General features: G+C 30.5%; 1 protein-coding gene and 1 pseudogene across 4 annotated transcripts; both read right to left on the bottom strand.

Moving 5' to 3' along the window:
- Positions 1 to 1,061: 1,061 nt before the first annotated feature.
- LOC140812926 (WAT1-related protein At1g68170-like) lies at positions 1,062 to 2,671 on the bottom strand (annotated as a pseudogene).
- Positions 2,672 to 8,188: 5,517 nt separating this feature from the next.
- LOC140812533 (WAT1-related protein At1g68170-like) lies at positions 8,189 to 11,427 on the bottom strand. Of its 4 annotated transcripts, none has more exons than XM_073170827.1 (7): positions 11,139 to 11,427; positions 10,578 to 10,640; positions 10,336 to 10,452; positions 9,443 to 9,704; positions 8,962 to 9,120; positions 8,723 to 8,874; positions 8,189 to 8,624 (listed from the first exon to the last, which is right to left on the bottom strand). In XM_073170827.1, exons 1-7 carry the CDS (start codon positions 11,330 to 11,332, stop codon positions 8,345 to 8,347), a joined length of 1,227 nt encoding a protein of 408 aa, XP_073026928.1. In that variant the 5' UTR covers positions 11,333 to 11,427; the 3' UTR covers positions 8,189 to 8,344. The 4 variants fall into 4 exon arrangements, with proteins under 4 accessions (XP_073026928.1, XP_073026927.1, XP_073026929.1 ...); XM_073170826.1 differs by having other exon boundaries at positions 10,578 to 10,652; positions 11,139 to 11,426; XM_073170828.1 differs by lacking the exon at positions 10,336 to 10,452 and having other exon boundaries at positions 10,578 to 10,652.
- Between the last annotated feature and the right edge of the window lie 1,002 nt (positions 11,428 to 12,429).

Below are 12,429 nucleotides of genomic sequence, written 5' to 3'. Positions count from 1 at the left end.
GTACATGCTAGCAAATTGTTTCTATTGTAGTTCAACACATTATTGTTTTGTAGTATTTCATGTTGCAATAGATTTTGAAGTGATAGAACTCAATAGTAGATTCGATAATGGGGCCGTAGAATTTCTTAGATTTACCTCTACTTTGGAACTTCGAGAAAATTTTAAGTTATTTAAACAAAACGATCATTCTCAACTTTGAAATTTTTTCAAACTTCTCTCCAAAATAAGATAGAAGAAGAGTTATTAACACATTATATGAATGTTTACATTGAAAGAGAGTTTACTTTAAGAATAGACACTGATTCAATAATTGAATTTTTATATTCAATGAAAAACATGATAGCACATCTTCCGTAGTTTATATCTAGTTTGTAATATTTTTATTTAATATTAAATGTTTTGTAAATGTTCATCATTTTAATTTTTAAATATTTTATTTATATTGGTTATCTGAGCATTCATAAAAAAATTACGATTGCATCCTTGTTGTTATCGATTTCAATTTGCTCAATTTGTGGATCCGTAACAAGAACATTGTGATTTCCTAGATTTTAAAATTTATGTCTAAAGATATTTCAGTGAGTATCATTTTCATTGTCTGCTCTTGAAATTTAGTTGATCTAAAGAATCGCTTTCAAGAGAGCTATAGTCCAAGAAATTTTTCAATCGAAAAGCGAATTGTTCTCTCTGTCCCAAGGTCAGAGTTTTGTCAATGCCTAATTTATGGAGTTTTGACATTACATCGCACACATCAGTACATCAGCAATGTCACTTAATATATTTTTGTTTCATCTCATCACTTTCTAGCACAACATCATGACTCAAATAAAAATAACTAAAATTTTTAAAAATGTACAAATTAGTATACAAAAAAGTCGTGTTCGTTCAAAAATAGAAAATGATAGAAGTTCAAGTTACAAAAGAAAAAATATTATTTTTTATTAATTTTTTAGTACCGTATCACAAATAAAACCAAAAAACAAAAAAAATTGCAATGATGTTTATCGAAATTTTAAAATGTGTCGTCCAAGATATATGGATAAAAAATCTTGCTTGCGAATATGTAGTTTTAAACTTGATACATCTACATTTTTTTTAAAGATTGAAAAAAAAACAAATTTCATTAGAACTAATGTGCGAGAATGCCTTTGAATTGTTAAGATGTGTCGATGACAATCCTCAGCATGATAAAGATTTGAAAAAATGTGCTCCAACTACGCATTTTCTTTTTGGCACGATCGTTTGAGGTTCTGAAACCTTAGCCTCTAAATCTGGTTTGTCTTCCTTTCTGCAGAGAACTTGAGTGATTTCAGTGTCTGGTACAAAATTTGGTGTCACAACCATGATGCCACCACCGCCATGGATGACATTATGATCGCCCTTTAAGCTTTGATCTTCGCTCGATGGCGCAAGTCTACATACTTGCTTGATTTCTTTGCTTTTTCCCCACAACACGCAGTACAACCCACATATTATTATCCCCGGTTCCAAGTACACTGTAACTCGAAATGAAAAAAATATTGCACATTATAAGTTTTTGTGATCAAAAAATATTTTAAAACTTGAAAGAGAAGGAGCAATAAAATTTGTGACTTTCCCAAGTATAACTTCTTGTCAAGAAATATGGAGCAAGAAAGTGCTACGGGTACAAGCAATAGCGGATTGAAAATAGAGACGAACAATGGCCCCCTCATTCGCAAGCACGACATTATCAAAACCCACATTATTCCAGATCCAACGATTCCATGCGCAAAATTATATATGTACCAACATCCTATTTTTTAGGATGGATTAACTAAAATATATCACGTACCTAATCAAGAAACATTACCATATAAGCTATGGTGAGGAGTTTGAGGTCCAATCCAAGTTTCCATTGGCTCGAATCCATTTCCATGCACAATGTATATACCACAGCTTGAATCGACCCCATTACCGATATTAGAGCTGTGCTTGAGTAGTGGCAAGGGTACTTCTTTATCACCTTAGTATGTATCAATTTTGTGAAACCAATTATACACATACATACGAAATTCGAAGACTTTGCATGCTTGACGAAATATGCGAACTGATCAATAATCAAGTCGAAACTAAACGAATCATTCATCCAGATTTCAATTAAGCAGCCAAAAGTTGTTTCGTACATCCATATTGGTAGAATTTCAAAGTTGTTTCTTAACTGAAAAGATAATTCACCTTTAACCTTCATATATTAAATTATCCAAAGATCAATATCTTAGTTACACACACACGCACACACACACACACACACATATATATATATATATATATATTAAAAAGAATTAGATTTTAAAATATTAGTTTACTGCTGGAAAAATAATTTACATGAATAATCAAGGAAAACGAATAACTGAAGCAGCAAGCGAGAGCGAGCAAAAGGCCTATAATGTTATTAATGGACTTTTGGTTGGCTGCTGTCACGTGGCCATCTGCATGTTTATTTGTTTGAAGAAAGTCAAGATGTGTTAACCAAATTTTGACTTCCAAACCCTTGTAAAAAAGTCAAAAGCATAGCTCCTCCTATATTCAGAAATGTTCCCATCACCTTTGCTTTGCCAGCCATTGTCTTCAACCCGAATTTCTCCATCCGAAATAATCAAACCATATTCACACATGCGTAAAGGTAATTTTTTTAGGATTAAAGAACTTCTATAATCACGGCACGTTCGTTCAAAGTTTGAATATTTTTTTCCAGTAAATTTTAGTTATATTTCGTCGGAGTGCTAATGTAACACTGAAAAATCATATGTAGTGTCGAAAATCCTGGCATAACACTAAGAAATGAAGATGTGATATTGGAAAATGCTAAGATATGTCGCAACGCATCATTAATTTGACAAAATAATCGAAAATAAAAAATTAGGGCACTAAAACCAAATTTAAGTAACGAGTTAATAGGTTATAGTGGAAAAAAAGTTATTTTCCCCATGATAATCCCCCAAATCTATTTTATTATATGCAAACTAACATATGTTTTAAATTAGAAAAATGTAAGAATTGGGTCAATTATGCTATACAAATTTGAATGATAAGAAATGATCTCATTCATCAAAGTAAACATAATCTATATATATGGTGTGTGCATAACATAAGAAAATTATTTTAAAACAATTTCCCGAAAAATATTGCTAAAACAAAGGTGACAGCCGGTATGAGGTAGTCATAGCTGCGTCGAACATGACTGTGGTCAGGGCTAAGCTCTCCGCATACAAGGTTTTTGCCATTGATCCCATGATTGCAATATTTTTTGTTTCAAATCAAATTAAATTTTGATTCAACGATATTAAATATATATATATATATATATATATATATATATATATATATATATATTTAATTAATTACAATCTTTAAAATGTTAAACAAATCAATACAACATATATACTCACCCAAACAATTCAGAAAGGAATCTGAAAAGCTAGTTTTCCTGTCAATTTTAGCCTCTTTTTCCTGAAATATAATTTAAGATTTGTACAGTAATTATGCATTTCAATCCAAAACAAAATTATATTCTCCATTATGATATTATCAGTATCGCATGTATATGTTAACATAATACATCATTAATTAATGTGTGTATGTGGGAGGGGGGGGGGGGGGTGAGATGCAAACTAATATATGGTTTTAAATTAAAAACAGCGAGAATTTGGTCAATTATGCTATATAAATTTAAAAGAATTTACCGAAAAATTATTGCTAAAACAAAGGTGACAGCCGGTATGAGGTTAGACATAGCTGCGGCGAACGTGACTGTAGTCAGGGCTAAGTTCTCCACATACAAGTTTTGTGTCATTGATCCCCTGATTGCAATATTTTTTGCTTCAAATCAAATTAAATTTTGATTTAACGATATTATTTATATATTTTTAATTTATTACAATCTTTAAAAATGTTAAACAAATCAATACAGCATATTTACTCACCCAAACAATGCAGAAAGGAATGTCTGAAAAGCTATTTTCCCTGTCAATTTTGGCTTCTTTTTCCTGCAATATAATTTAAGATTTGTACAGTAACTATGCATTTCAATCCAAAAACCAAATTATATATATACTTCTTTGTGATATTATGAGTATCGCATGTATATGTTAACATAATACATCATTAGTTAATGTGCGGGGGGGGGGGGGGGGGGGGGGGGTGGATACAAACTAAACTATGGTTTTAAATTAGAAAAATGCTAGAATTGTGTCAATTATGCTATATAATTTTGAATGTTAAGAAATGATCTCATTCATAACAATAATCTATATATATGGTGTGTCCATAACATAAAAAAATTATTTTAAAATAATTACCGAAAAATTATTGCTAAAACAAAGGTGACAGCCGGTATGAGGTAAGACATAGCTGCGACGAACTTGACTGTGGTCAGGACTAAGCTCTCCGCATACAAGTTTTGTGCCATTGATCCCCTGATTGCAATATTTTTTGCTTCAAATCAAATTAAATTTTGATTCAACGATATTATATATATTTTTTTTATTAATTACAATCTTTAAAAATGTTAAACAAATCAACTCAACATATGTACTCACCCAAACAATGCAGAAAGGAATGTCTGAAAAACTATTTTCTTTTTCAATTTTGGCCTCTTTTTCCTGCAATAAAATTTAATATTTGTACAGTAATTATGCATTTCGATCTCAAAACCAAAATATATACTCCATTGTGATATTATCAGTATCGCATGTATATGTTAACATATTACATCATTAGTTAATTGGGGGGGGGGGGGGGGGGGGGGGGTGGGAGATGCAAACTAACATATGGTTTTTAAATTAGAAAAATGCGAGAATTAAGTCAATTATGAGGTACAAATTTTAATGTTAAAAAATGATCTTATTCATCAAAATAAGCATAATCTTTATATATGGTGTGTGCATAACATAAGAAAATTATTTTAAAACAATTTACCAAAAAGTATTACTAAAAACAGGTGACATCCAGTATGAGCTTAGACATAACTGCGGCGAACGTGAATGTGGTCAGGTTTAAGCTCTCTGCATAGAAGTTTTGTGGCATTGATCCCCTGATTGCAATATTTTTTCTTTCAAATCAAATTAAATTTTGATCCAAAGATATTATATATATTTTTAATTAATTACAATTTTTAAAAATGTTAAACAAATCAATACAACATATGTTATCACCCAAACAATGCATAAAGGAATATCTGAAAACCTATTTTCCGTGTCAATTTTGGCCTAATTTTCCTGCAATATAATTTCAGATTTGTACAGTAACTATGCATTTCAATCCCAAAACCAAATTATATATATACTCCATTGTGAAATTATGAGTGTCGCATGTATATGTTAACATAATACATCATTAGTTAATGTGCGGGGGGTGGGGGAGATACAAACTAACATATGGTTTTTAATTAGAATAATGCGAGAATTGGGTATTATGCTATAAAAATTTGAATGTTAAGAAATGAACTCATTCATCACAATAAGCATAATCTATATATATGGTGTTTGCATAACATAAGAAAATTATTTTAAAACAATCTACCGAAAAATTATTGCTAAAACAAAGGTGACAGCCGTTATGAGGTTATACATAGCTGCGACGAACGTGACTGTGGTCAGGGCTAAGCTCTCTGCATACAAGTTTTGTGCCATTGATGCGCTGATTGCAATATTTTTTGTTTCAAATCAAATTAAATTTTGATTCAACGATATTATATATATATATATATATATATATATATATATATATATATATATATATATATATATTTAATTAATTACAATCTTTAAAAATGTTAAAAAAATCAATACAAATGGGGTGGGGGGGGAGAGATGCAAACTAACATATGGTTTTCAATTAGAAAAATGCGAGAATTGAGTCAATTATGCTATACAAATTTGAATGTTAAGAAATGATCTCATTCATCAAAATAAGCATAATCTATATATATGGTGTTTGCATAACATAAGAAAATTATTTTAAAACAATCTAACGAAAAATTATTGCTAAAACAAAGGAGACAGCCGTTATGAGGTGATACATAGCTGCGACGAACGTGACTTGGTCAGGGCTAAGCTCTCTGCATACAAGTTGTGTGCCATTGATGCGCTGATTGAAATATTTTTTGTTTCAAATCAAATTAAATTTTGATTCAACGATATTATATATATATTTTTAATTAATTACAATATTTAAAAATATTAAAAAAATCAATTCAAATTGGGGGGGGAGATGCAAACTAACATATGGTTATCAATTAGAAAAATGCGAGAATTGAGTCAATTATGCTATACAAATTTGAATGTTAAGAAATGATCTCATTCATCAAAATAAGCATAATCTATATATATGGTGTTTGCATAACATAAGAAAATTATTTTAAAACAATCTACCGAAAAATTATTGCTAAAACAAAGGTGACAGCCGGTATGAGGTTAGACATAGCTGCGACGAACGTGACTTGGTCAGGGCTAAGCTCTCTGCATACAAGTTTTGTTCCATTGATGCGCTGATTGCAATATTTTTTGTTTCAAATCAAATTAAATTTTGATTCAACGATATTATATATATATATATATATATATATATATATATTTAATTAATTACAATCTTTAAAAATGTTAAAAAAAAATCAATACAAATGGGGTGGGGGGAGAGATGCAAACTAACATATATGGTTTTCAATTAGAAAAATGCGAGAATTGAGTCAGTTATGCTATACAAATTTGAATGTTAAGAAATGATCTCATTCATCAAAATAAGCATAATCTATATATATGGTGTTTGCATAACATAAGAAAATTATTTTAAAACAATCTACCGAAAAATTATTGCTAAAACAAAGGTGACAGCCGGTATGACGTTAGACATAGCTGCGACAAACGTGACCGTGGTCAGGGCTAAGCTCTGTGCATACAAGTTTTGTGCCATTGATGCGCTGATTGCAATATTTTTTGTTTCAAATCAAATTAAATTTTGATTCAACGATATTATATATATATATATTTTTAATTAATTACAATCTTTAAAATGTTAAAAAAATCAATACAAACGGGGGGGGGGGGGGGGGGGAGTTGTGCAAACTAACATATGGTTTTTAATTAGAAAAATGCGAGAATTGGGTCAATTATTCTATACAAATTTGAATGATAAGAAATGATCTCATTCATCACAATAATCATAATCTATATATATGGTGTGTGAATAACATAAAAAAATATTTTAAAAGAATTTAAAACAAATGTTAAGAATTGCATTTTTCTATTCAATGAAAAACAGCATAGCACATCTTCAGTAATTTATATCTAGTTTGTAATATTTTTGTTTAACATTAATTTTTTTAAAAAATTCATCATTTTAAATTTTAAATATTTTATTTATATTGGTTATGTGAGCATTCGTAAAAAAAATTCGGGTACATCCTTGCTTTTATCGATTTGAATTTGCTCAATTTGTGGATCCGTAACAAGAACATTGTGATTTCCTAGATTTTAGAATTTATGTCTAAAGATATTTCAGCGAGTATCATCTTCGCTATCTGCTTTTGAAATTTAGTTGGATCTAAAGAATCTCTTTCAAGAGAGCTACAGTCCAAGAATTTTTTCAATAGAAAAGCGAATTGTTCTCTCTGTACCAAGGTCAGAGTTTTTTTAATGCCTAATTTGTGTAGAGTTTTGACATTACATCGCACACATCAGTACATCATCAATGTTCGTTGTCACTTAATATATTTTTGTTCATATCATCACTTTCTAGCACAACATAATCATTCCAATAAAAATAACTAAAATTTAAAAGTATGTACAAATTAGGTTTGTTTCACCCTACCCGTGCAGGCAGTGCCTGCACGGGCAGTGAACGGCCCGGATCACTCCCCATGAGTGATCCGAGCCCACCTCCATGTAAAAAAAAAAAAAAATTGACTCGGAAAAATCCGAGCCGTTCGATCGACCCCTACGGGCACTGCCCGCAAGGGTAGGTTCGACCGAACCCAAATTAGTATACCAAAAAGTCGTGTTTGTTCAAAAATAGAAAATGACAGAAGTTCAAGTTAAAAAAGAAAAAAATATTATTTTATTTATTATTTTTTTATCACCGTATAAAACCAAAAAACTAAAACATTGCAATGATGTTTAGTCAAATTTAAAAATGTCTCGTCCAAAATATATGGATAAAAGTCTTGCTCGCGAATATGTAGTTTTAAACTTGATACATCTACATTTATTTTAAAAATTGAAAAAAAAAACAAATTTCATTAGAATTAACGTGCGAGAATGCCTTTGAATTGTTAAGATGTTTCGATGACAATTCTCAGCATGATAAAGATTTGAAAAATGTTCTCCAACTACGCATTTTCTTTTGGCACGATCGTTTGAGGTTCTGAAATCTTAGCCTCTAAATCTGGTTCGTCTTCCTTTCCGAAGAGAACTTGAGTGATTTCAGTGTCTGATACAAAATTTGGTGCCATAGCCATGATGCCACAACCGCCATGGATGACATTATGATCGCCCTTTAAGCTTTGATCTTCACTCGATGGCACAAGTCTACATACTTTCTTGATTTCTTTGCTTTTTCCCCACAACACACAGTACAACCCACATATTATTATCCCGGTTCCAAGCACACTGTAACTCAAAATGAAAAAAAAATATTGCACATTATAAGTTTTTGTGATCGAAAAATATTTTAAAACTTGAAAAGAAGGAGCAATAAAATTTGCAACCTTCCCAAGTATAACTTCTCGTCAAGAAATATGGAGCAAGAAAGTGCTACGAGTACAAGCAATAGCGGATTGAAAACAGAGACGAACAATGGCCCCCTCATTCGCAAGCACGACATTAGCAAAACCCACATTAATCCAGATCCAATGATTCCCTGCACAAAATTATATATGTACCAATATCCTATTTTTTTAGGATGGATTAACTAAAATATATCACGTACCTAATCAAGAAACATTACCATATAAGCTACAGTGAGGAGTTTGAGGTCCCATCCAAGTTTCCATTGGCTCCAATCCCTTTCTGTGCACAATGCATATACCACAGCTTGAATCGACCCCATTACCGATATTAGAGCTGTGCTTGAGTAGTGACAAGGGTACTTCTCACTCACCTTAGCCTGTATCAATTTTGTGAAACCAATTATATACATACACACATACGAAATTCGAAGACTTTACATGCTTGACAAAATATGCGAACGAATCGTTCATCCACATTTCAATTTAAGCCAGAAAAAGTTGTTTCATGCTGCCATATTGGTAGAATTTCAAAGTTGTTTCTTAATTGAAAAGATAATTCACCTTCAACCTTCATATATTAAATTATCCAAAGATCAATATCTTAATTACACACACACACATAATATACTACTACTACTATATATATAACCAAAATAATAATATTTAAAAAAATATTTTAATGTTGGAAAATTAATTTACCTGAATAATCAAGGAAAACGAATAACTGAAGCAGCAAGCGAGAGCGAGCAAAAGGCCTATAACGTTATTAATGGACTTTTGGTTGGCTACTACAATGTGGCCATCTGCATGTTTATTTTTCTGAAGAAAGTGAACATGGATTGACCAAATTTTGACTTCCAAACCCTTGAAAAAAGTCAAAAGCATAGCTCCTCCTATACTCAGAAATGTTCCCATCACCTTTGCTTTGCCAGCCATTGTCTTCAACCCCAATTTCTCCATCCTAAATAATCAAACCATATTCACACATGCGTAAAAGTATTTTTTTTTAGGATTAAAGAATGTCTATAATCATCGTGCTTTCAAAGTTGGGTTTTTTTTTTCCAGTAACTTTTAGTAATATTTTATCGGAATGTTAACATAACACTGAAAATTTATAACATAGTGTCGAAAGTACTGGCATAACACTAGGAATGAAGATGTGATGTTGAAAAATGCTGACATATGCCGCAAAATATCATTTATTTGACAAAATAATCGAAAATTAAAAATTAGTGAACTAAAACTATATTTAATTAACGAGTTAATAGGTTTTAGTGGAAAAAAAAAGTTATTTTCCCCTGATAATCCCCCAAATCTACTTTATTAATCCCTTTGTTCGATTTTATTTGATTCTGTTGGGGGAAAAAATGCAAACTAACATATGGTTTTATATTAGAAAAATGTGAGAATTGGGTCAATTATGCTATACAAATTTGAATACAAATTTGAATGTTAAAAAATGATCTCATTCATTAAAATAAGCATAATATATATATATATATATATATATATATATATATATATATATATATATATATATATATTTATATGGTAGTGCATAACATAAAAAAAAATATTTTAAAACAATTTACCGAAAAAGTATTGCTAAAACAAAGGTGACAGCCGGTATAAGGTTAGACATAGCTGCGGCGAACGTGACTGTTGTCAGGGCTAAGCTCTCCGCATACAAGTTTTGTGCCATTGATCCCCTGATTGCAATATTTTTTGCTTCAAATCAAATTAAATTTTGATTCAACGATATTACATATTATTTTTTAAAATTAATCACTATCTTTAAAAGTGTTAAACAAATCAATACAACATATGTACTCACCCAAACAATGCAGAAATGAATGTCTGAAAAGCTATTTTCCGTGTCAATTTTGGCCTCTTTTTCCTGCAATATAATCTAAAATTTGTACAGTAATTATGTATTTCAATCTCAAAACCAAATTATATACTTCATTGTGATATTATCAATATCTCATGTATATGTTAACATAATACAACATTAGTTAATATTATATATATATATATATATATATATATATATATATTATGTCGATTTCAGGCTGTTGTTGTGATAAAAAAACCCGTGCTTGAATGTGACACCAACTCTTTTTCCCGTGTGAGAAAATTAGTTTGCATTAATTTGAATCCCCAAAGCTTTCTTCCCATGAAAAAAGATGAAGTAAGAAAGTTCTTTTACCCTTTAAAAATCCAAAAAAAAGGCAAACGTCACCTTCAGTTTAATTATACCATAATTATCAAGAACTAATCTAACGAAACGCAATTTTTTTAAATTTCCTTTTTTAGAAAAAGCATAAAATTTGAACGTGTAAATAATTTTCTTGAAAATTCAAATTCACTGCTCTCGGATCTAATTATATAGTACCTTTCAACGATAAGGGCAATGGGAACAACAGTTGCAGCAGCGAAGATGAGGCGATAGGCGACCAGAACTCGCATGCTCATCCTATTGTTTGCGGCCAATTTGTAGAACACGTTAACGCCCGTTAGTGCAACCTGTACTGCCACCATCATAATCGTGGGTTTCAACCCATGCATCGAATCACAAAGTCTCCACATTTGGGATCCCTGAATCTGCACTTGTCTGTGTTTTGTACGTGTGTGTATATATATATATATCTATATATATATATATAAAGACCAAGAAAATTTTGTCAATATTGTAATCTATATTTATATGCAGAGAGAGAGAGGGTGAAAAGAAAAAGGTAATTTGGAGAGGAGAGACGTGTGCTACATGTGTATAGTAAAGTGAATTTGGAGGGTTTTGTGTCAAAGTGCATGCATGGTGGATATGGCGTGGTGCGATAGGGGTTCGAATTCGATGCGCAGTTTAGAAAGAGTCATTTGTTGAAACTATAATTGTGTGTGTATGTGTGTATTTCATTGTCAGATGCCATTAAAATTGTTGAGTGGGGAGATAATTTTTAGGGAACTTTATAATTTTAGTTTTGTAAATTGGTTTTTTTTAATTTTATTGATATAATCCGTTAAATTTTAGTTTTAATACAGTCATTTGTTATTTTTTTATGTATGAAACAACTAAATTCGCCGAATATAGTTTATTCGGCACTGATTCTTTCGTGAGAATTAAACTCATATTACTCTGATTAAATTATTCTAACAAAAAAATAAAGGGAAAAATATGGCAAAACAACTCTTGATACTTCAAAATTAGATGAAAAAGTACGTTGTTTCTATTTATTTTGTTTATATATATTTTAATATGTGTAATATAAGTTTTATTTTTGTCAAATAATATCGATGTATTTAATGTTTTCAGACAAATATGAGACGAACAAAAAAAATCCAAGTTACTATATGAAATCAAAATTTGACAATTTAAATTAGTAAACCGAAAATAAACTAATTTATAGTACTGTAATTTTTTCTTGTTTTTAAGATGGGATTAAAAAAAAGGGTTTCTTCTAGGAAAAACTAAATAAGCATTGACTTTGTGTAAAACGGTGATAATCGACACGTGGTGTATCGATTTCTTGCATTCTCGACAGGCGTCTTCACTTTGCCTAGCTTCTGCGGGAACCTCTTCTCTTTCTTTCTTTATTAGTTTTTTAAAAAAATTAATTGTAAATTTATGACAATTTACATGTAAATTAAAATTTTAATAATATCATAAAATTATTATCGATTAAATA

The sequence above is a fragment of the Primulina eburnea genome, chromosome 14, assembly GCF_022965805.1.
Source record: "Primulina eburnea isolate SZY01 chromosome 14, ASM2296580v1, whole genome shotgun sequence".
NCBI classification, from domain to species: domain Eukaryota; kingdom Viridiplantae; phylum Streptophyta; class Magnoliopsida; order Lamiales; family Gesneriaceae; genus Primulina; species Primulina eburnea.
Note: the sequence above shows the minus strand (reverse complement) of the source record. Positions and strands in the feature narration are given on the sequence as shown.

What these genes read in the sequence shown, in the direction of transcription:
- LOC140812533 (XM_073170826.1), bottom strand. Translation starts at nt 11,332, where the DNA reads ATGTGGAGACTTTGTGATTCGATGCATGGGTTGAAACCCACGATTATG. An exon ending in TTCATTTCTGCATTGTTTGG is followed by an intron (nt 10,453 to 10,577) that starts GTGAGTACATAT and finishes TATTGCAATCAG; the next exon opens with GGGATCAATGGCACAAAACT. An exon ending in TCCTCACTGTAGCTTATATG is followed by an intron (nt 8,875 to 8,961) that starts GTAATGTTTCTT and finishes AATTTTGTGCAG; the next exon opens with GGAATCATTGGATCTGGATT.